The sequence below is a fragment of the Channa argus genome, chromosome 13 (assembly GCF_033026475.1).
Source record: "Channa argus isolate prfri chromosome 13, Channa argus male v1.0, whole genome shotgun sequence".
NCBI lineage: Eukaryota > Metazoa > Chordata > Actinopteri > Anabantiformes > Channidae > Channa > Channa argus.
The window spans coordinates 27,275,279-27,298,014 of NC_090209.1; the positions used below are offsets into that span (position 1 = coordinate 27,275,279).

Below are 22,736 nucleotides of genomic sequence, written 5' to 3' on the forward strand. Positions count from 1 at the left end.
GAAATACTCGAATCAGTTTTTACAGTTCCTAACGAACGGTCCTTGTCCTGACGAGGACCTGGACTTTAGGAATATTCGGCCTGGGTTCAGGTCCGGTATCTGTCTTTATCCTCCTGATTAGGACATTTAAAGAAAGCATGTGATGCACGTGCGGGTGCTTGTTTGTAGAGACGAAACAGAGGAGGGGACGGTCACATGCACGAGCAGCGGCTCAGACACCGTTGAAAAACGTGAGGAGAAAAGTTCACAAGCTGAAGGGACGAGAAGAAAGAAAGACAATAAGAAGGAAGGAAAAAAAGGAGAGTGGCTCAGGCTGCAGGTGAGAATCCTTTTCTGTAAGTCGGCTCATTTCTAGACCGTGTTGTCCTCCTAATGTCTCCTGTTCATGAGACAGACATTAGGCAATAAGAACCACAACATGCTGCCAGTACAAACATCAGTATGACAGTATAGAAGTACTATGTTACAACTAAAGTCCTGCATTCAAAATGCTACTGTAAGGTTAAAAAAGACACTATTTTCCTCTGAAATGTAGTAATTGTACACAGTACCATTAAACAGAAAAACCCAAGTACATTAGAATGCAACTCTTAAGTACAAATGGAGTAAATGTACTGAGTTACTTTTTACCACTGGTTATTATAAATATTATTATTGTTTTTTCATTCATTTATTACATGTCTTTATTATCAAATGAACAGATGAACATCAGTGTGTGTCCATGCTCTAATAAATGAAGAGTGATGTCCTCTCAATGAGACCAAACAGCAGCAGTTTGAAGCCAAAGCTTCTTTATAAACCACCTCCTGCCCATTATATTCTCCTAATGTTACAAAGAAAAGAAAAGTTTCTCCAAGCAGGAACAGGAAGAGACAAAGTCCTGTTTGACTAAATTCCTGTTTGTATGCAACCCTTTGTTTCAAACCCCATGTTTTTAATTTTTAATTTCAACCTCTGACTGAAAAACTTTGTTCTGGCTCTAATTTTTGGAACATTACTTTTCCTTTGAGATGACAACGACTTTAAATCTAGTGTATTTGTTATTTTGTGGCAATTTTTACTTCATTGATATCATATCTGAGAAATAACAAAGTCCCACGTATCATGAAATTTCATTAAGTGTGATCAACCACGGACTTTAAGAAATTGTTATTTCAAGAACAGAACTGCGATTGTTTTAAGGTTCTTAATAAGAACATCTATTGATAATTTATTCTGTTCTTGATGCACTTAGTCAAGTTTTACTTAGTAAATACAAAGTACTCTTTCTACATATTGATCTATGCCATTATTGGCTTATAATTACCTGTAATGACATCACAGTCAACCTGTTTTAAATGTAATTAATTTTAAATTAATAATCTGAAACTGTAAAAGTAGTTCACTAATTAAATGACTGTTGATATGTGATGTCAACAGGATGGAAGTGAAATCACATAGCTCTGACATCACTGAGAGTGGAGCCAATAAGACCACAAACCAAACAGAATGCATTTTGACACAGCCAACAGTCAATGGGACTCTCACACCTCACAGCACAGGTGAGATACAAATCTCCTTTTTATGACTTCACAGCTTCTGTCTCTGTGCTTCTGAGGATTCTGATTTAAATGTCTCTGGACTTCCAAAGGACTTTCTTCCTTTTCAATGCCCTGAGTTGAGACAGGCAGGACTTCCTTTTAGGCCTCAGGGCCTGACTGAAGGGGGCAAACTTCCTTCCAGAACAATGACCCTATAAACAGTTCATGGCTGATGTTAATCATCAGTCGCTTGGTTTACCTATTTTTGATTTAACAAATTGGTCAAGTTTAGGGAAAGATCCTGGTCAGGATTAGAGCAGAGTCTGCAATGTGAGGACCCAGTATGTAGTTTGGTGCTAGAGCCCAAGGCTTAGGAATGTGTTTCCTCTGGCTTTAACCTGGAGCTAATCTTTACCCTAGCTTGTACCAGGAGCCCAAGCCTGAGAACAAATGTTTACTGTTCTTCATACGCAGATTAACAGGCTCATTGTTCAATAATGTTGTTGACAATTTGAGATGATTCTGGATGTGTTGCTTTTTCCAAAGTCATGTTGAGCTTGTTGTCCAGGATCAGCAGCAGGTTTATTCTTAGGTTCAGTGTAAATGAGACAACACTTTAAGTTTAAATGTGTCTGAACATTCATACAAAAACTCACAGAACGTTCTGATTTTTTGCTCCCAGCGTGGTTGTGAACATAGACAGTGAGCTGCAGACAGGTGACAGGGAGGGATTAATTTTCATTTCATGCTCCTGCTGCTCCTCTGCACATTTCAAACTTACTGTTGTGAGGCCAGTGTGGATCAGAAGGTAGAGCAAATTTCCACCAATGTCCGGCTCCTCCAGTCAAATGTTAAAGTGTGCTTAAGCAAAACACTGAACCCCAACTTAGCTGCTCCTGCTGGGTGTAGGCCAGCTGTCATTTTTCTCACATTTCAAACCTTCTTCCTGCAGAAGCGGCTCCTCCCTCTCTCTCTGACAGGTCAGAGGACGGTGACATCAGTGATGACTGTTTGACAGACAGCTCCATCACCAATGACACCTCTCGACTCCTGCCCACTCAAGCTACCTCATCCCTGCGCAAACACAAAGGTAAAAGTTACCTATAATTTGACTGCGTGTCTTAATGAACCTGAATCTGAATTATTATGCTTGTCTTTTAGGTGTCGAGAGTTTGTCTCCTCCTCCCGTCTGTACTCCTCCGTCCTCCACCTTTACTCCCTCTCCCCCTCCTCCTCCCCCTCCTCCTCCCCCCAGGTCATCCACCTGTAACAGACACACCTGTAGCCTTCCTCACCACCATCATCATCGTCATCATAATTCGAGCACCAGTCAGAACCGCCTGTCTTCCACTAGAAGCCACACCTCCCTGAAGACAGATGCCGCCCACATTAAAGAGGTTGCTGGAGACGGTGAGCAAATAAGCTTCAAGTGCTGACCCTGTAAAGGTGTTGTCAGACAAAAAACAGGTTCCGTTTTGGTCTTATTAAAGTTACAGCGTGAAACATTTTTTTAACAGAAATATGCTCTAGCACGTATCTTAAGGATTGGGCCCATTCGCACCAGTACACAGTATCAGTACTTTACACATTTATTCTTTGAAGTACCAGAACTTCCTATAGGCTGCCTGCTCTGAGTCTGAGGAGCATGCACAGCTAAAGGGGAAAACCCCAAACTGGTTTATTTTTAGACATACAGGCTTCTGGGTTCATGGTATGGATCATTGACTGCCTGCTGTCCAGTCCACTCTGCCATGTTAAAGTCCATCACACAGCATGTCCTTATAAGGACCAGTGCTCCAAATGGTTTTGATCTGAGTCTCTGAATCACTCTGCTTCACTCTGTGTGCAGACCACAGCAGACAATGCAATGCATTGAGTAGTGAGCTGCTGGTGTCACTGAGGACTCGGGCAAAACGGTGCCTGCTAATTTACATAGGAGAACGCCAGCACTTTTTTTTGCTGCTGAAGCCTAGTATGGCACAGACTTATTGAACATCAGTAGAAGTAGAGCAGATATTTGCTTCTAAAGATGTTAGAGCGAGGCTCACCCTGCTGACCAATCAGAGAAGAGCAATCATTTCTGATTAATTTGTACATTTATCAGCATCTTATTAGTTGTTATTTGATAATGATGACTACCTGAAGGGCTGTTCAGAGTGTGTTGGAGTGTAGAAAGTGAATAAAAGGTGTCTCAGAGCAGGGAGGGGGAGGACTGGAAAGAGCAGAGACAACTGAGTGAGAGTCTCATGTTCGAATCAGATCAAGTTGCACACTGTAACTTTAATGCTTTAATTTTATTTTAGTATTTTACAGAACACATTGAACCAGATTTTATTCAAAGCACACACCTGATGCCCGAGAGACTGGGCATTAACTGCTGAGTGTCCCAGGAGGTGACAAAGCTGTAAATTCACTGGCAGTTTGCAGTGTTTGTGTGCAGAAAGCTTGAGATGAATGATAATGACAGTGCAGTTTGGTTGAGGTCCTGGATGGAGCAGAGTGGACTGTGGACTCCGGGGAGGAAGTGGAGTTCATTTCAGGGCAAGTTTTGCTTCTCTCGGCCATGATGTCATAGATTTCAGTTGTAAATAAGAAATATGATCAGAGCAGAACAAACCAAGTCCAACCAGCTCAGGCATGTCTTTGCCTTAAGCTGGATGTTCACTTGTATGGAGGACAGCAGCTGGACGGAAGACGTTACAGAGAGTTGGTCAAACTGTGGCCAGCCCCACATCTGCAGATGCTTCTCGCAATACTTCACGTGTTAAAAGTGCGAGTTGCAGCGACCCATAGCTGGTTTCTCCAAACCAACATTTAAAACTTAGATGAAGATCTGATCATGTGTTGGGACACAGACACAGTTTTTCCTGCTGTCTAACCCACAGACAGGAAGCAGAAATACTCCCATTTCACTGTTTATCAAACCCCCCTTATGCTTATCTCTAGTGAACATACCCAGAATGACACCCTCCCAGCATCAGTTCGTCTGGTATCTACCAACCAACACCCACACCCACAAGTCAGGAGCAGAATGATGATAATAGGACGTTACCTTTGCTCTGGTTCTTTCTGGTTTCTCTTTTCTGTGTATGATTTTATTCCTATGTGAACATCAGCAAACACTGGAGAAACTAAGTTTGAGGGAATTTATCAATTATCAGCTCTGATTTAGAAAAGTACACCCCCAATTCCAAAGAAGATGGGACGATGTGTAAAATGTAAATAAAAACAGAATGCAATGATTTGCAACAACATAAACAACATATCACATGTTGAAACTGAGATATTTTAAGATTTCATTGAAATGATTAGCTCATTTCGAATTTGATGGCAGCAACACATCTCAAAAAATATGGAAAAGGGTGATGTTTAGCATTGTGTAACATCCCCGCTTCTTTCACAACTGTCTGTAAATGTCTGTGTAGTGAGAAGACCAGTTGCTGATGTTTAGCAGAAGAATATTGTCCCATTTTTGTCTGATGCAGGATTCTAGCTGCTCAACAGTCCTGGGCCTTCGTTGGTGTTTTTATTGTTTTGTTTTTTGATGCACTAAATGTTTTCTATTGGTGAAAGGTCTGGACTGCAGACAGGCCAGTTCAGCACCCAGACTCTTCTCCTGTGAAGCCATGCTATTGTCATGGATGCAGTATGTGGTTTAGCATCGTCTTGCTGAAATATGCAAGGGCTTCCCTGGATGAGAGCATATGTTGACTATATCCTCTATGCACTTTTCAGCATTGACGGTGTCTTTCCAGATGTATAAGCTACGTATGTAGCGCCATAGGCACTAATGTAGCTCAATACCATCAGAGATATTGAACTGTCCATTGATAACAAGTTGGCTGCTCCCTCTCCTCTTTAGTCCACAGGACACAGCGTCCATGTTTTCCAAAAAGAAACTTTGATTCATCTAACCACAGAACAGTTTTCCATTTTGTGTCAGACCATTTTAAATGAGCTTTGGCTCAGAGAACACAGTGCCGTTTCTGAATCGTTTTTGCATGATACAGCTTTAACTTACATTTGTGGATTGCACAGTGAACTAATATTTTCAATGAAATATTACAATTTCTCGGTTTCAATCTGATAAGTTGTTTATTTTCTATTGTGAATAAAATATTGGTTGATGAGATTTGCAAATCATCGCATTCTGTTTTTATTTACTTTTTACACATCGTCCCAACTTCTTTGGAATTTGGGTTGTACTTGTTAGACAAACATTTCACGTTTGACAACAACAAGTGCTTTTATGTGTATCAGACTGTCGCAGAGTGTTACATTCACTGGTTCCTGACCTGTCTGTTGTGTCTCTGCAGACTGTTGCGTTCACTGTCTCCTGGCATGTCTGTTCTGCGAGCTGCTGTCCATGTGTTCAGCTGTGGGGGAGTGTCTAGCCTGTGGACTGGGCGGTGCCGGATGTTGTGAAGCGGTGGGTGGCTGCTGCTGCTGTGTGGAGGCAGCGGGGGATGCGGCCTGTACGGAGGAGGCGTGTCAGGCCGTGTTGGATTGTGGGATACTAGAGGAGTGCTGCGGTTCGTCGGAATGCATGGAGATCTGTCTGGAGTGTTGCTCCATCTGCTTCCCCTCATAGAGCAGACAATCAAAGAAGGACTTCCAAACTTATACCTGGTTCCTTGTGGAAATTGCCAGGACATGTTTAAATTCATGCACATGTGAGCTGTAGAGGTTACAGATGCAGGTTCTAATGCCCCTCAGCATCTGTTCTTTGGGTAATTCATGTGCATATAAATGAATCCATGGTGGACCCTGTTCAGTTTTTGAATCATCCTGACTGATCCCAATCAGTGATCATTTTTCAGTGTAAACAACAGAAAAGCTTAGGAAACTCATTTTTCTGACAAGAAATTTCAGAAACGCTTGGACTTATCTTGTGATTTCTTACCTTTCAACTTCAAGATTAATTAACTTTTACCTGAAGTTAGAGCCCAAATATTTTACAATTTATGCTCAAAGTGAAATCTCTTTGATGTATTTGAACATGTCACTTTACAGGTGTGGGGGCTTCTCTGAACTTATGAAATGTTACACATCATGGATCAGTGTGACCTGTGAGCACGACACTCTAAAGTTTTCTGTTTTCCACCATTTATAGAAAGTTTGGATTTATTTTGACTTGACCTGAGGCTCAGAGAAACACATTGAGTGACTGAGTGACATCTGAGAAAACCAAATGATTCTGAATCCAGTGATGAGCAGGAGTTGGATTTTACTCACATACTGGGAAGTCAGAGCAGTGTGGATATTAGTAGCTGATAAATACACACTGTGTCGTCAACATAAAGGAGTTATATAGGAGCTGAGGACGGGACCTTGAGGAACCCCTCATGACTCTAAACCTGTCAGCTCAGAGTGTTCACACAGTTTTGTGCAGCAGCTACTGTAACAATAAGCACTTTGTTATTCACTGCTGCTCCTTCAATTGTTCACTCAGAAACTGGGGGGGAAGGCATATTCCCACGCAAATCAATGTCTTCAGAGCTGCTGTAAGATTAAAAACAATAGTCAGGGATTAAAAGCAACCAGTTTGAACATAGCTAGGGAATGTCAGGAGCTGCTGCTTTGTGGCCTCCAGCAGAAAATGATGGAGCTAGAGGAGGATCACAGGTCCCTGCAGAGGGACAGCTGTTCACTGCTGAGCCTCAGACTCTCACAGCAGCTCGCCTGTTTTCTCTGTCTATGAATGATAACTTTGGGTGCGGGGGCAGGAAGTGGATCCTGCGTGGACAGGAAGTGTGTGTTTGTTGAAGCCGTGTGCCAGGTCATTCAAACAGGAAACAGGAAATCGCTGGTATGACGACGCCACCTGACCTCTGAACCCTCCCTTAGGGACATCAAAGACACACCCTCCCCACCCACACAGCTCCCAGCTGTCAGAATAAAAACAAGTTTGAGTTTTTCCAGAGATGTCTTTACTACAGAAGCTGGTTTTTGGTTCCAATGTGAGAGTCAGGGCCCTGTGAGGGGCCACAAGATGAAGGGGGTTGTCACTAACAGGATAAGAAAGTCATTCATCTGGTGTCTTTGCCATTTTTGCAGAGCCTGTTTTCCTGTAAATAACAGATGCACAATTCTTTAGTGCATGGAGGTTTTGTCCACTAAGAGCAGCAGATGACAGCTTGGTGACCTCTGGTGGTCGGTGTTGTACAGTGGTCACCAACCTGTTGTCAAACCCTCACACTGTCTTTAGTGATTCTATCAGAGAAGCAGATTAACACAGTGACTACAGAGATGTGTCCCCATCCGCCCTCTCTTCAGTCTTTCTGCTGCCCGATCGGTTGTCCTGACATGATCAGCTACAACACTTTACCTGGAGGGTGCTGGGTTCTCAGCGTAGAAAACCTCCTGGATCCAGCCTCACCTGGTGCAGGTCTTTCTAGAGGACATGCAGCAGTCCTGCAGAGTTGTCACAGTCGGGAGTTCACGTTTTTATTTCTCGAGATGACACTCCACATCAGAAGGAGCCGGTTAAAGGGGATCAGGATCCTCTCATCTCTCCGGAAGTTTTCAGAGGGGGACTGTGGAGTAACTGCAGAATATGCCGGAGAAACCAACTGCTGAGCCTGCTGTTATAATTTCTCTGCTTGTCAAATTTGATCAGGGTCTGATGTTGTTTCATACATTTCTTTGCTCAGTACAAACTGTGTGAACATTAGGTTCAGTTGTTGATGTAAAAACAGACCAAACTGCTTCAGTTAAATGAGTTTATTTCTCTATAAAAGTTGGATTTGAAACATAAACAATCTATTTATTCAGTCACATATAATCGGTGTAAACATGATGAACCAAAAAATGAGATAAATCTTTAATAAAACATAAAACCCTTTTTTATCTGATCCTGAACTGCCCAGGACTGGTTCTTTTCCTGCAAATGGACTGCGAAGAGAGGAAGACAGGTGAAGGGAAAGAGATTAGTGCAGCAGGTGTGATCAGGAGCAAGTTTCAAAAAGACTTTGACTCTAATTTAGCATAATAGAATTTAGTCCAATGTCTAAATGGACCTTTAAACCTTTTTGGCCTCTGGCCAATCTGAGCTGGACTCATTTGTTCTGAATTATGTCTAAATAAATTTTTCAAACATGTTCAAACATAAAACTGATGTGTCTTGTAAGAATCTTACAATTACAGAAGGTTTAACAGACAAATTTAAGGTTACAAAAGAGAAAACACAAAGTTGTGTGTAAAGACTGTGGAAAGGATAAAAATATTCAACAAGATGTCAAAGAACAAAAAACTTAAAAAGAACAGGAGAAGGACTAAGCCGAATCCTGTGACATAAAAAGAAACGAGCCACAGACTGGAGATGGAAACTACCTCAACATCAAGCTCGCAGATGTTTGGTTCATGTACTCCTGGAGAGAGTGACATTGAGCAACATGTAGACTGCTCTGAACAGTCTTTATGAAACTGGCTCCAAGTGTTTTCAGCTCAACACTTAATTAAAAGTGTTAAGCGTCTGCAAACACACAGACACGAATCATTATATCAGAGTCCTCCATCCACCTGACTCAGAAATCAGAGAAAATATACAGAACTTCCCTTAGAATCTTGATGTCTGTAACTTTTCTTCTGAATCACAGTAAAAGACAGTTGTCACGGTAACGCTGCAAACAGGAACTGATTCTGCAAAAGTTTTTCCACAGTATAAACTAACACAGGCCTCATGTTGCAGCTCCAGTGTAACTGTGTACATTTTAATGCAACATGAACACTCCCAGAAACCGCTTATGGATATTAAGGACTGAGCTGTTCTGGGCTCTAATTTGACGACTGCACAGGAAGCAGTGAAACGTCTGAACAGGGACTTGGATTCCGATCCTAGGTCAGTTCTAAACTGACGCCACAAAAAGACAAGGTAAGATGACGACAATGGTTTAGTTTCCCTTTTGTTCTCACTGGACTTCAGGTTTGACAGAAAGCACATACATCAGTAATAAGAGGGAAAAAAAGAACAACAAACCTCATGAACCATTTTACTGCAGTCTGTTAAACGTTTTGTTTGTTTCCAGCCCTCAGTGACCTGACAGAGGAGATAATTGCATCACTGGACAGCAGCCACAGCAGAAATAGAAAATGTGTTAGGTCTTTTGGTGTCCAAAGTGATTAATCTTGATTTACACAGGTGACTTGGGTAAGTCTTCAAATCCACCTGGGCCAGGTGTGGCTCTGTCTGAGCTCAGGTAAACACATGAATTCTGACTGAAAATATCATTTTTAATTAAAGCCACTGCAGCCAGAAACAAGTCAGCAATGGCCTTGACTTTTTTAAAGTCAATTCTGATGAAATTAGAATTCTACATCAGCGGCTCATGCTACTCTTAAACATACTCGTAAACATGGTTTCTGACAACAGACAACTGCAGACTAAGGAACAAGTAGCTGGATTTACTGAATACTTAATGTAATCACATTACTAATTAATGTGTAAGTGCAAATAAAATTGTTGTTATCCTTTTGTTTTGATTTTCAGTTTCCTTTTTTCATGTGTTTTCTCTTCCCAGAGAGCAGGACCAATCAGAGCAGTGGGCAACAGCTGTTACCACTGTGACTCTGGTGAACTGTGTAGGCATGGTAACATTCTGAGACTCTCAGTGATCTCAGTGACATGGTTACACTGAAACAGCCCTGCTGTTGCCATGGAAACACTGGATGGCCTTTCAGTTATCAGGGGTAGGACACATTGGTGGATACCATGGTTACATTGCAGAACGCTGTTACATGCTGACATCACAACTCTGCATAGTTTGTTTCACATTGAAAAAAACAGGTCTATCTTTAATGCCCCCTCCCCCCCCCCCAATCTGACCAATCACATGCCAGTGTACATGATGATGTCATCAGAGGTCCTCCTCCATACTGAAGCTGCTCCTCCTGCTGCTGGTCTTTGACGCTCTACAGGACAACAGGGGGTCACCTGACTCCCCCTCATCCATCAGAATTTCTCCCAGGCCCTGCAATTCAGTCAGTTCCATGTCAGACATCAGGTCATGAGAGAATACAGTGGAGGCTTCCTGGGGTTCGTCCAGCTCCACGAAGCTCAATGCATCCAGATCCAGAGAGGGGGACACCAGGGAGGAGGATGAGGGGTGAGACATTGTGGGAGACAGCAGGGTATGGGGGTCCAGAGAGGAGGAGGTGGAAGGAGGTGAGGAGGAGGAGGAGGTAAGGCCATGAAATTGAGCCTGAAGCTCCAGCTCCTGCAAAGAAAAAACAAACGTCTTCACTCGGTTTCCCTCTTTCCACCCCAACTTCAGGTTCTGGGTCTGACCGAATCAGAGAAAAGTAGACCTGGATTCTGAATTTATTCTGATGAGACTCATCATCACCACCTGTATGCGCAGCAGCAGCGAGCAGTTGGTGTTCTCCAGCCTCTTCAGTCGGTCCTCCATGTCTCGGGCTCTCTGCTGCTCCTTCTGCAGTTTACGGATGTAGTCCACCGATGCCTTCAGGATGGTCCCTTTGTTCCACCTCATCTCCCTGGTCAAACAGAGACATTTTCATCACTGAAACATCATCAAACTGTCTCGCTTTTTTACAAATACTTGTTTTTATTATGTGATATTAGTGCTGATGTGTTATCAGTGTTAGTACTCGTGTATCAGCAGTGTGTGTAGTAATGCGTTTACTGACGGGTCTGTGGTTTTTGGAACCAGTGCTCCGAGTTCTTTGATCCGGTCGTTAATGTTGAACCTCCTTCTCCTTTCGACTGAAACACAAACAACGACACAAACAGTTTGTCACCAAGAACAGAAACGCAAACTGAGGAATCTGTAAATCATCACAGCCATAATCTCATCATCTGTGTGGTCAAAAGATGCACAAACATGTGACATCTGTGCTCTCTGTGCAAAGGAAAGAGAAATCTGAGCTAGACTCATTTGTTCTGAATTCTGTCTGTTGGTCAGACCTTCTGTGGATACAGCTGGCTGTTTTGTTTCTCCGGGCTGGATGTACTGATCCAGGGAGTGGACCTGATGGTATCACTGCTGCTGTAAGAAGCTCTGATCCTGGGAAAAATTATTTTATCCTGACACATTAACACACAAGCTGCAATGACACCAGTTCACCACTGGTGTGCAGGCTCACATCACTGCAATCCAGCTGTCATATGAATACACACTATCTGAAGACTGACACAGCTTTACTTTGCCTGCTATTTACCATCTTTGTACATGTGATTATGTGAGTTTTAGATGATGAGTAAAGTCATCTCTTCAAGTCTTTGTCTGTGGTTTTTAGTTAACTGTCTCTGGGAAATCCACTGTTACTGTGGCAGGACTGTAGATTTTAGTGAAGTAATATTGCAGTACTCACTCAGATTGTGGTTGTCCTTCTTCTGTCTTTCTTTGACCAGAGCTTTGGCCTCCACATCTATAACCACATCATACATGATGACATTGATATGTTAGACACGTTACAGAGAAAACCAACAGTGTGTTCATGAGCACAGGGTGAAAACACTGTCTGTGATTCCACACAGCTTTACAGGGACACACTGCACAGCGAAGACATCTTTCCGTTTTCATGCTAGGAAATTAACTTAGACACTAATTTGACTTCTTTGGAGCTGTTCAAGTTTCTGACGGAGTCAGAAACCCTGATGATTAAATGTCCAACACAAACTTTTAGTCAGAGCAGAAAGTGTGTGTCTGTTAGTTTAGGAGGACAAATGTTCAGGAAGTGGGAACTGATGATGCAGGAAAACACCACCAGCTGCTGAGTGAGGGAGTTCATAGGAAGTCATGATGTTGACTCATCAAACTGAAGAAGAAGAAATGGGAAACGGCAGGATGGGGATTAAGTTCCTCAGTTCTGACATCACAACTGATCTCAGCCAATCAGCAGTCAGCTATGAAGAGTCTGTGTGTGGATCCCAGCCCCTGTTTATTTCACATCGTCTAACTGATGCTAAACCACACAACGGGAAACACAAAAGACTGTGGGAGCTGGACCCAGCAGAAGCAGCTTCTGTCTTCACCTCTCTGCATTTTTCTGTATACAAACTCAAACTAGTTCACTTCTATTCATTACATCCAATATGGTTTTGTGTGTCAGACTCTGTTGCAGACAAGTTTCTAGAAGAACTGAAAACCAAAGTTGTAAACCTCTCTGTTCACATGTGAACAAGAATGCACCTGAGAGCATCACGAGCAGATCAAAGGTCATTTAGAGTAAAAGTTCTTATGTCCTCAGACATCAACCCACCGCTCAGCTCTGTCTTCACGCTGTGCAGCTCAGCTGGGCAGCTGTTGCTAAAGGTAACGGTGGGTGTTGCCATCCCTCCACTGCTGCCATATACATCCAGCACGGTCCCTGACACCGGCAGCTGAAAGAGACCAATCAGAGAGCAGAATCAGCAGACTTACAGAAAAACACAGCAGCAGTAGACACATCAAGTTCACTTGGACCTGATCTGAGTCTGTTAAAATCTGCTGTTCCAGGCTCAGATGTGATGTAGCAACCCTGAATTAAATCAGTGTGTGACCCAATCAAACATCAGCGGTTTCCTACTGAATCTGACTCACTGTAGCAGTTCTTATTCAGCAGCTGTGCTGTTGTGCACAAGTCTGTAACAGTAGATAAACTAAGAATAGTGAATCACAGGTTTAATCATGTTCAAGAGTTTGAGACTAAAAAGTCTGTGGAGCATAGCTGCAGAAATAAATGTTGAAGAACAAAAAGCCCCAACACAAGCAGCACATTAACACATTGTGGAGCAAAAACCTTAATTTTATTTCACCTTATCCAGCGTGAACGATTTGAACAAAAATGAACGACTGGCTGGTACAGAAAGACCATGTGTCCTACTCCTGTGGCTCAGGCTCAGGCATTTGAGAGCACCAAGGCACAAAATGTACCAGCTTCTCTTTTCACACTTCCTCCATGCTCGTGCACCAGTTACAATCTCTGCTGTTTCTTTTGATCGCAATGAAATGTGTAAAATTTCAAGTGATGGAGAAATGAGGTTGTGTTGAAAATCTGGTGAAAGTGACGCCTCGTTAGTTGTGGAGTGAACACACTAAGAAACTGGTTCCACCTCACAATGAGCTGCTGTGCTCCCTGATGAACAGGAAAACAACCTCACTGCCGGCTCCAAAAGATCTAGCCCTGCTGGTTTAAGGTCGGCTCACGCTCCCTGCAGAACAGCTGGAATCTGCTGATCGAGCAGGAAACGCCTGACAATGATAGAAGACAATAAGCAGCTCTTCCAGTAACACATCCAATCCAGAACTGGACCAACAGGAACCTACTAGCTGCAACAATGCTTTACTGCTCTGCAGACTCCAGCCTGCTGCCTGTACTCAAATAGTTGATTGTGTTTGCTGCACAAACGGGCACATGCTCAACTGAAACAGAGATAAACCGCTAATCAGCTGTGGCGCGTTTGACTCACATTTTATGTCTCGTTAGTTTAATGTTTTATGTCTTGTTATGTAATTATTAACAAACAACATATTTTACATGTTTTGCCTTCATAACGACTGCTCTACAGTCACTGCATCTTAAGGGCAGCTTTACCAAAACCAGGATCCAACTTGTAAAACCTGAACCTGTAAGACCTGAACACGTCCAATCTCTGTGTTGCGATGCAGTTTCAGCTCAGACTGATCAGAAATTAAATCATAATTTTCTTAAAAACACAGAAATTAATGAAATCCTGGAAAATCAGAGAAGTAGGTTCATGTTTTGAACATCTGAACACTGACATGGTCTTCTGAGTGCAGCATGATGCATTGTGACAGACGAAACTTTCCAACAGTATTTGAAGGAGCTAAATGAGCTTTACATTAACAGATTGTTCAAATTTGAGTTCTTCTCCAATGAAACAATACAAAAGCGAGAGGAACGACTTTGCTCTTTCACACTTGTTTTCTTTCACTAAACTCAAGAATATGAAGTTTATACAACCAGTCTGCAACCCTGAGGTGTGAAGTCACAGGCCACAAACAAGAATAAAACTCCACATTTTACCTCAGATTTAATCCTCTTCTTGTCATGGTCCGGTAATAAAACTAAAATCCTCATCTTTCTGATTTCAAACAGTCATAAACACAGACTCAGGCTGAGCAGCTTCTGTTCCTCTTTCTGATGAACGACTGTTAAAAAATGGGGAAACGTCTCTTTAAGGAAGAAACAAAAAAACTCACGAGCTTCATTATCAGCCTGACACACACTCACTCACAGTCTCCACCCTGAGAGGCTGCAGCAGAAACGAGGAAGTCTGGAAAACTGAACTAATGATCACCTACGATAGTTCTAGATGCCTGCATTATAAGATTGGATTTAGAAAACAACTGCACAAATCTGCTGTTGCAGGAAGCTTTAAACCATCCTTACACTAGACTTCAAACCCGACTTTAGACCACATTAAACACAGCTGAAACTTTAAACTTTAAATTATCTTTAAATATGCCTTTAAAACAGCTTACAAACAACTTTAAACCCAGCTTCACATCACCTTTAAAGACATCTTAAAACCCATTCATGTTCAGCCCATAAAATCAGCTGTAATCCAACATTACACCAGCTTCAAACACAACTTAAAACTGTGAATGGTCAATAAAGTGACTTTAAACAGGCTTTAAACCTGAGTTACACACAGCACACGGCTTTTAACGGTTTGAAACCGAGTTAGGACCAATTTCTAACTTAGCTTTACACTGACCTTACACATCTTAAAACTAACTTTTAAACTGGTTTTAAACCTGGCTTAAGAACAGCTTTAAACTTGACTTTACACTTTCTTTAAACACTCTTTAATCTGGCTGTAAGCCCAGCTTAAACTCATCTTTTAATTATTTTGCCAGCTGAGTGAGGGGCAGTTTATTTGCTTTTTAGCAGAATGTATTCTTTTTTTTCTTCAGATCTTCAGCACGAGACTGCATAAGAAAAAACCCTAAAAAAACCTCTAACTATGTAGAATGTTCCCTGTACGTTCCTTTCATGTTTCCCACAAGTTCCCTGAGTGTCTGACTTACCGTGGTGGCGAGCTGCAGTCCCGGGTCCATTAGTGTTCGAATATCATCGTTCAGGCTCGACTCCAGGCTGATGAGGTCATCACTGACCGTCTGTTCAATGTGAACAAACCAATCACAGATGAGATCAGGGGGCGATGGTAAATGATGTTATTTATAATGATTTTATTTTTGTTTTTACTGTGAACCACTGAAACCAGGGCATCCACAAAGTTCTTCAATAGTCCAACATTACCCCCACAACCTGATAGACCAGAGCTTGTTTCCATGACAGCACCTGAGCAATCAGCTGCACATATGGACATTATTAGCTTCTGTTTCTCCTGATGATGAGAGTCTGAAACCTGCCACCATCTGTGTCCTTGCCTGGGACGAACTTTATTCTTATTCCACTTCCTTTAAATAACACAGACTGATCAGCTTTGGATTCACATCAGTCCACTCAGGATGGACAGGAGAAATCATCACAGCAGTAAATTCTGCCCCAGTTTTCACACTTTAAAACTGTGAACCTGCCCTTTGTTTCAGTGAAAGTGTCATCCCATTCTGTTCACATGCAGTGAACACAACTGTGTGTCGTCTCTAAATGCTGACTCAGCAGACTCCAGGAAGAACAGGAAGAACTTCACAGACTTTTCTGAGAATTGCTGGACTGCGTCTCTAAAGTGGAGCCACTTTTTAAAGACATGATATCAGGCTATCAGGGATCAGAGTTCAAGAAACAGGTTTAGGGAACATGGCTGAGGTATTGGGCCATAAATATAATCATGGCTTAACTCTCCTCAGACATGTCACCTGTCAGATTTACCTGTCTGCACTGTTTTGTGTCTAATGATCTGCTGAGTTAAACTGCAACACATCAACACTGATGTTACAACCAATAAATAAAGACAAATAATTACTTTCTGTTTGTTGTCCTCAGGTTGTCTGGGGGGAGAGCCCATCTGGTGGTAGTGGCTCAGTGACACTGCAGCTGCCTCCTGATTGGCTATCTTAGTGGTGGTGGACAGGTAATGACGTACCTGCTGCTGCTGAGCCTGCTGGATGTGATACCTGGTGGGGTTCTCTAGGTGAGTCTGAAACTGAGAGACACATAGACACACAGGTGTTGTACTCAGGAGGTACACGTGCATCGTGGGAAAGTTTATTTTTGTTGTAACAACAACAAGATAGCTGAAGTTTGTTTACAATAGAATTATTATTATTATCATTATTATTATTGTTGCTGTTGTCGTTGTAGTAAAATTAGACTTTATAAAAAAACATGTACTAGACAGTCTGTGTTTATTGAGTTGAGTATAGGAACTAATGTGAGGTACTAGTATAATTTACTCATACTTGTGCATTTTCAAATATATTAACACTCTAGTTACTTTAGTGATTGAATCTTTTCATTTCAAAGAGATGTGTCACAGCTGGATTCACCTTTGTCCTCCTCATACCTTAAGCACCTCCACAGGCACCTGAGTCGTGGGTCTGCAGGAGGGAGAAACAGAGATGGGGGAGGAGGACTCTGTGCAGCGATGGAGCTGCTGCTGCGCCTCCTTCTGCTCCTCCTGCAGAGCCTGCTGGCGCATCAGATCCTGACGCAGCAAAACCCTGAAGGGGTGAGAAGGGGGGGGGCAGAAGGTGTAGCCTATTGTTAGTTTTCGGACTGTGGAGGTGCACAGCGCCCTCAGCAGGACAAATAGAGGTAAACAAATAGAAAAAGAAGAAATAAAGAACAAGTGACAGAAAGGCTTAAAAAGAAACATTTAAAATAGATACAGAAAAAATAAAGGCCGAGATGTAATAATAAGAAAGAGAAAGAAATAAAGGTGCGTGGTTGTGTTTACCTGGACGACATGACTGACGGCACAGAGGATGAAAATGAGGAGGAGGCAGCTGATGATGATGCACTGAGGAAGGAGAGAGAAGTTTGTGTTCAGCAGAGTGTGTAATGTATCAGAACTTTCATTAAAGACATGTATAACTGATCTGTATCACAACCTGACTATTCAGAACTTATTAGTGGATCCAGATGTGCAGATTTAGCTTTTATTATAATCACAGTTAAACGGTGGAGATCTATATGCTGTAACTCAACAAATCGACCCCACTACAGACTGCTCAGAACCACTGTAACATGAACTGCAACCAGTCAGACTGTGATTACTATTATATGGAATTCACACTGTGCACGGAGCAAATAAAACTGAAAAACACATTTCCTCAGTTAGTTTCCTCGGTTAATGAGCTGTTCAAATGTCATCTGGGTTAAATTAGTAGTTTAATAGTCAAAAATACTTCTTTCTGTGAATTCTGTACAAGTAGTAAAAGCTAAAACTGCTCCATGATGATCTAAAAAGCAAATGTCAAAATGATAGTGTGGATCTCTACAGTGTGTTTTATGGAAACTTTTCAGTCTTCACTTTAACTGTGGACAATCAACACAGCTCAGGGGGGTAAACATACATCAGCCTGGATAAATGAAAGTGTGTTTGTGTTGTCTTTGTGTACAGGTGTGCTGAGGTGTGATGGTCAGAGCAGCTCCACACAAGTTCAGGACTTGGTTTACAACATAGTGACACATGTGTCAGAGGTCAGAGGTGTGTTACCTGATGCTGATTGGCTGACTCTTGATCTGGTAGAAGGTGTCACAGTCTGAAGGCAGCAAAGAGTCAACCTCTATGTCAGCGACAATCCCAGACTCCACCCTGAGACAACCAGTCAGAAACAGACAGAGAGACAAAACCAAATTATGTCCAATCACATCAGTTTCAGCTGCAAGGTTTCAGGAACCTCTGAAACTCTTCTGATGAAACATGTGATGTCACATGTGATGCAGTTACATTTCAGAGTTTACCTCTGACGGTGATTAGATTACGTGTCGGTCACTTATTATACTGGAGAACAACACTTTCATTTTCCAAATACACATGTTGACACATGAAAAACTGATGCACCACAGAAGAAGAATGTGCAGACGGGCATCTGTCAGCTTTGTTCTCACTGTTTTATTACCACTTCCTGTTGTCTGTAAATGTTTTTTGGCCCAGCTGAGAAATGCAATTGCAGGTCTCATGTCAAAGTTTAGTTGCAGAGAACTTTAACCTCTGGGTTAAAAGCGGCGTTTTCTGAATAAATTTTTATCTCTGTTTAGCAGCCACAGATAGTCTGTTTAGTGTAAAACAAATCAAATACCTGTGCACCTGTAAGACTGAAATAAATAATTTCAAATAGAAAACAACAGCTCAAAGGTTGTAAAAGTATAGTTTCACTGTTCCCACAAAGCACAGAACTGAGCAGAACATGTCAGATGACTGTTTACAGGCGTTTCTTTCTTTATCCTTGGGGACAAACACAGCTGGCATTTGAAGCACAGACACTATGTTTAAATGCTCTGTGTCTTAATCCTCTTGACGGTTCCTGTCCAAACACATTTACTCTACAAGATGCAGCTCAGCTCCTGAGCTCTGACACAAAGTAAAAACATTAACACTGAAACTTCCTCCAGTGTTTTTCTGGTTCCTCTTCAGATCCACAGGGGGAATTTCTCTACTGAATCAAAGTTTGAATCCACCAGATTAAGACAAACCAGGGAGTCCATGTGTCTCTTGTTTGAAAGTCACAGAACTTAGTTAATGGACACAAGAAAGACACTGGGGCTGGGATTGAGGGGGAGCACCAGACCAGGCTTGTCTGTCTCTGTGTTACCCCGGGGAAAATAACATAGTGTATGTGAGAAACTTAAATTGAGCCATTACACAAAGAGGATCAGAGGTCAAAGGTCAGACAGTAACAACAACAAGCTGCCCCTCATATGACATCATCGTCATCTTCACCACCACAACACACAGGACTTTTACTTTACAACCTCACAATTTCCCCCAAAAGAACCTGGAAAGCACTCCACACCAACTTCCATTCATAATGTTGCCAATTTAAAGATTTCTTGCTTCTCAGAAACTGATGACCACACATGAAAAATGTCTCTAACATCAGAGAAAACAGATCTTGTACAATTTAATGAACTCATGTTGGGAACAGATTTACTGAGATAACCGAGTTCCAGTTTAACTACACCAGACAGTGAACAGCTGACAGGTCTGAAGGTCTTAGGCTCTGAACTGTTGACACTGATTAATATTTTATTATAGTTCTGCTCCGTTTACTGGGTCAGAGCCTCCCAACCAAACTCCATTCTAAATGTTTGTAATTTAACATTACCTCACTTATAAAGCAGACATGTGGATTTGTCTTATTCGTTTAAAACATTAATCAAAGTCAGAATATAAATATAACAGTTTTTTTCCCCCGGTATTTAAATGAAGTGCCACTGCAGTAAACACTGCTGATACGTTACATACTTTAAAGTACCATATGCAGTATTTATATGGGAATGTGGCAAAAGAAATTATAGATACTTGCTCAGTAAACAAGTTTTGTACTGAGTAGCTTTAAAACTACAAATGAACTGAGCTTGGTAACTCCGATGGCTTCCGGACTCACCGGACCAGGTTGAGAGTTTCAGCCGAGTCCAGAATGACAAACACGGTCTGCGGCTGCAGGATCGCTGCCTCCTGCTGATCTGGCTCGACTCCGGTTCGCTTCTGGTCTCCGGTCTGGAGGTGGTCCGAGCTGACAGCTGACATTTCTTCAGAGACAAAGACGGTTTGACACGCAGAGACCCGGACTGAGCGGCACAGACAGGCGCTTTATTTCCCAGCAGCCACTGGACGGTCAAAGTCTCTGGGACAGGAACGTGGTCTTCGAGAAAAACGGCACCAGTAGGAACACAAACCTTCCACAGGGGGGACGAGAAACGGTCTCAGATAAAAGTCCGCCTGGGAGCTGCAGAGAACCCAGACTGCCCGCACAGACCCGCACGCCGATGTCACAGAATCCAAATACACAGATCAGACTCAGCGAACCAAACAGTGACAGCACTTTCATTTTACAGCACAGATTCAAACATCTGGTTCTGTTCTACTGCTACTTTACTGTTTTTATAGTAAAGTGGCTGAAAAACCACTTCTTCCAACAAGGTCCTGGTTTGTTGTAAAAACTGGTGAAATTCTATAAAAGTACTATGTTCCTGTACATCTGAGACTGTGCAAATGATGTAAAGGACCGAAGATGATTCTGAGGCTAAACAACAATCATCCAACTGGGTCGAAACGGGTTGTATCCACATCCTTAGAACCACCTAGAACTGGTGGATCTTTTAGAAACCAAACCAACCCACCGGTTCTGTTCAGTGGCTGCTGGACCTCTTGTACTTCAGGGGTGTCCTCACCCCTGTGGAGTCATCAAAGACTCCACGGGGTTTATAGGCCAACCTCCCTGAGCAAGCTGGTCAGGAGTGATGAAGCGTATCAAATGAGAGATGTAATGTCTCCAAGAACAGATCCTGTGGAAGAACCGTGCTCATAGAAAACTCATAGAAAACTCATAGAACTTTTCTGGGAATCTTAATTTTTTTGTTGAGTTCTGAAAAGCTCGAGTATTTTTTTGTTCTATAAGAAAACATGTTTATGACTTACTCTGAATATTTACACAACAACCCTCTCAATTTTAGGCCCCAGTTTAGCTCTCAGGTGTTTTCTACCTGTTCTGTTTCTATGTGTGACTCATAGGCTGGACTGATCTCCGCCGGACCAATCAGTTGCAGCGCTGCTCCCTTAAAGCCAATTGGAGTGCGGCTGGGTTAGCTTACACCAATGGGCTGCTGCGGCGCCTCGGGGTTTGGAAAAAGAAGAGGAGTCGGCCATCTTGTTTGTTTTTGTCTCATTTGTTACGGGAAATGAAGGGGAAACCCAAGGTGACGTCAGCCCAGGACGGCTGATCGGCTGAGATCAGAGTGACAGGAGAGCTAACCAATCAGGAGAGGGGTGTTTTTTTATTTTTACTTCTTTTACACAGTATTTCGTCAGCCTGAGAGTCAGACAAACTCCTAATATAATAATAATAATTTATTAAATGCAGACAAGTTACCAAATTTTTGTAATAATAAGTTCAGTTCAGTCATACAATTTTCAAATATTTGCATTTACAGCAGTAAAATCTCATTGTAGAAATTGAAATGTCCTGAAAATACAGTGGTATAATCAAAATACCTGATAAATAGTGACTTTTGCTTATACAACAAATCTGCAATATTTTTGCAAAACTATAAGCTGTAGGCAATTTATATATTGTATAAAGCTTTTTTCTCAAACTATTTCTATTTAGACTTTTTTTTAACTTGGGTTACTTTATTACTGACATAGAGTTTTTTATTTTTAGAGTTAAAAATAAAAAACTTGAAGGAAGACATGCTCGTGTCCTAGCCTTTATGATTAGGTCATTATTACTGATGCACTAACTGCACCTTCCCAGGTTAAACAATAAAAAACCAGCATACATATGACAGAGTAGACAGAGTACTTTTCAACAGCCCCCGACCCTTAGGAACTACAATAAATGATAGCAGTCTCTATAGTATGTTTCTGTATGCTTACACTAATGTTATTTTTCTGTGTAAATAGAGTTTAAAGCAAATGTTTACAAATTTACAACAGACATTTTTGAAATATGTTGCATTTTAGAGACATTTTACTGAATACTATATTGCTACAATTAAGCTTTTTGAATTAAAATATGTAAAAAAAAAATATTATATCACAATTCAGACCTTGCCCCTTTTGTTTCCTTGTGTATTAACGTCCATTTATTTCACTTCTTGGTTAATAACAAATCTTATGTTTACATTTGTAATTTCATCACATCTATCATTTTGATGTCATTATTTTGTTCTTTTATCGTCACTGGGTAGCGCTGTTGCTTCATTTGTACATGCCTCTAAACATTTACAACCAAGCTTAGAATGCAGTAGAAGTACTACAGACAGCAATATTGATGGTAAAAATACTTCCAGACTCATGTTTTCAGTTTTTATTTTATTTATCACCTCATAAACATTTTTGTTTTCTTTTTTTACAGAAGGTAAGTGACGGGAGATAGACATCGACAGGGAGGAAGGCAGTGGCCGGCCACTAACCAAAAACCTGCAATCAATCAATAATCAATAATAAGAAGATACCAGAACTACAGCAGGAAAAAGAAGAATAAACCATGCTGCTGTTACACCAGGAGAGATTGATGCTCAGGGATGCTGTTGTCCTGGCAAGTAGAGCACAGTCGTTGCTATGGTAACGGGCCCCACAGTATCATGAATTCAGGGGCTGTGGAGCCTTATCGT

The 22,736-nt window shown here is 41.7% G+C and overlaps 2 protein-coding genes across 3 annotated transcripts; one reads left to right on the plus strand and one right to left on the minus strand.

Annotated features, from left to right (window-relative positions):
* Positions 1 to 70: 70 nt before the first annotated feature.
* Positions 71 to 8,235, plus strand: zgc:113363 (uncharacterized protein LOC791449 homolog). Its single transcript, XM_067527677.1, has 5 exons — positions 71 to 319; positions 1,420 to 1,541; positions 2,473 to 2,610; positions 2,682 to 2,930; positions 5,837 to 8,235. Exons 2-5 carry the CDS (start codon positions 1,421 to 1,423, stop codon positions 6,109 to 6,111), a joined length of 783 nt encoding a protein of 260 aa, XP_067383778.1. The 5' UTR covers positions 71 to 319; position 1,420; the 3' UTR covers positions 6,112 to 8,235.
* tfe3a (transcription factor binding to IGHM enhancer 3a) lies at positions 8,229 to 20,915 on the minus strand. Of its 2 annotated transcripts, XR_010916406.1 has the most exons (12): positions 20,006 to 20,915; positions 18,112 to 18,210; positions 17,350 to 17,412; positions 16,957 to 17,113; positions 16,417 to 16,596; positions 15,518 to 15,607; positions 12,744 to 12,864; positions 11,853 to 11,909; positions 11,169 to 11,244; positions 10,868 to 11,015; positions 9,499 to 10,735; positions 8,229 to 8,414 (listed from the first exon to the last, which is right to left on the minus strand). XR_010916406.1 is itself a non-coding variant. In XM_067527675.1 (11 exons), exons 1-11 carry the CDS (start codon positions 20,146 to 20,148, stop codon positions 10,376 to 10,378), a joined length of 1,494 nt encoding a protein of 497 aa, XP_067383776.1. In that variant the 5' UTR covers positions 20,149 to 20,915; the 3' UTR covers positions 8,229 to 10,375. The 2 variants fall into 2 exon arrangements, 1 of the variants encoding a protein (XP_067383776.1); XM_067527675.1 differs by having other exon boundaries at positions 8,229 to 10,735.
* Between the last annotated feature and the right edge of the window lie 1,821 nt (positions 20,916 to 22,736).

What these genes read in the sequence shown, in the direction of transcription:
- tfe3a (XM_067527675.1), bottom strand. Translation starts at nt 20,148, where the DNA reads ATGTCAGCTGTCAGCTCGGACCACCTCCAGACCGGAGACCAGAAGCGA. An exon ending in GAAACTCTCAACCTGGTCCG is followed by an intron (nt 18,211 to 20,005) that starts GTGAGTCCGGAA and finishes TGGTTGTCTCAG; the next exon opens with GGTGGAGTCTGGGATTGTCG. An exon ending in CGTGAAGACAGAGCTGAGCG is followed by an intron (nt 11,910 to 12,743) that starts GTGGGTTGATGT and finishes ATGTGGTTATAG; the next exon opens with ATGTGGAGGCCAAAGCTCTG.
- zgc:113363 (XM_067527677.1), top strand. Translation starts at nt 1,421, where the DNA reads ATGGAAGTGAAATCACATAGCTCTGACATCACTGAGAGTGGAGCCAAT. An exon ending in TCTCACACCTCACAGCACAG is followed by an intron (nt 1,542 to 2,472) that starts GTGAGATACAAA and finishes TTCTTCCTGCAG; the next exon opens with AAGCGGCTCCTCCCTCTCTC. An exon ending in TAAAGAGGTTGCTGGAGACG is followed by an intron (nt 2,931 to 5,836) that starts GTGAGCAAATAA and finishes GTGTCTCTGCAG; the next exon opens with ACTGTTGCGTTCACTGTCTC.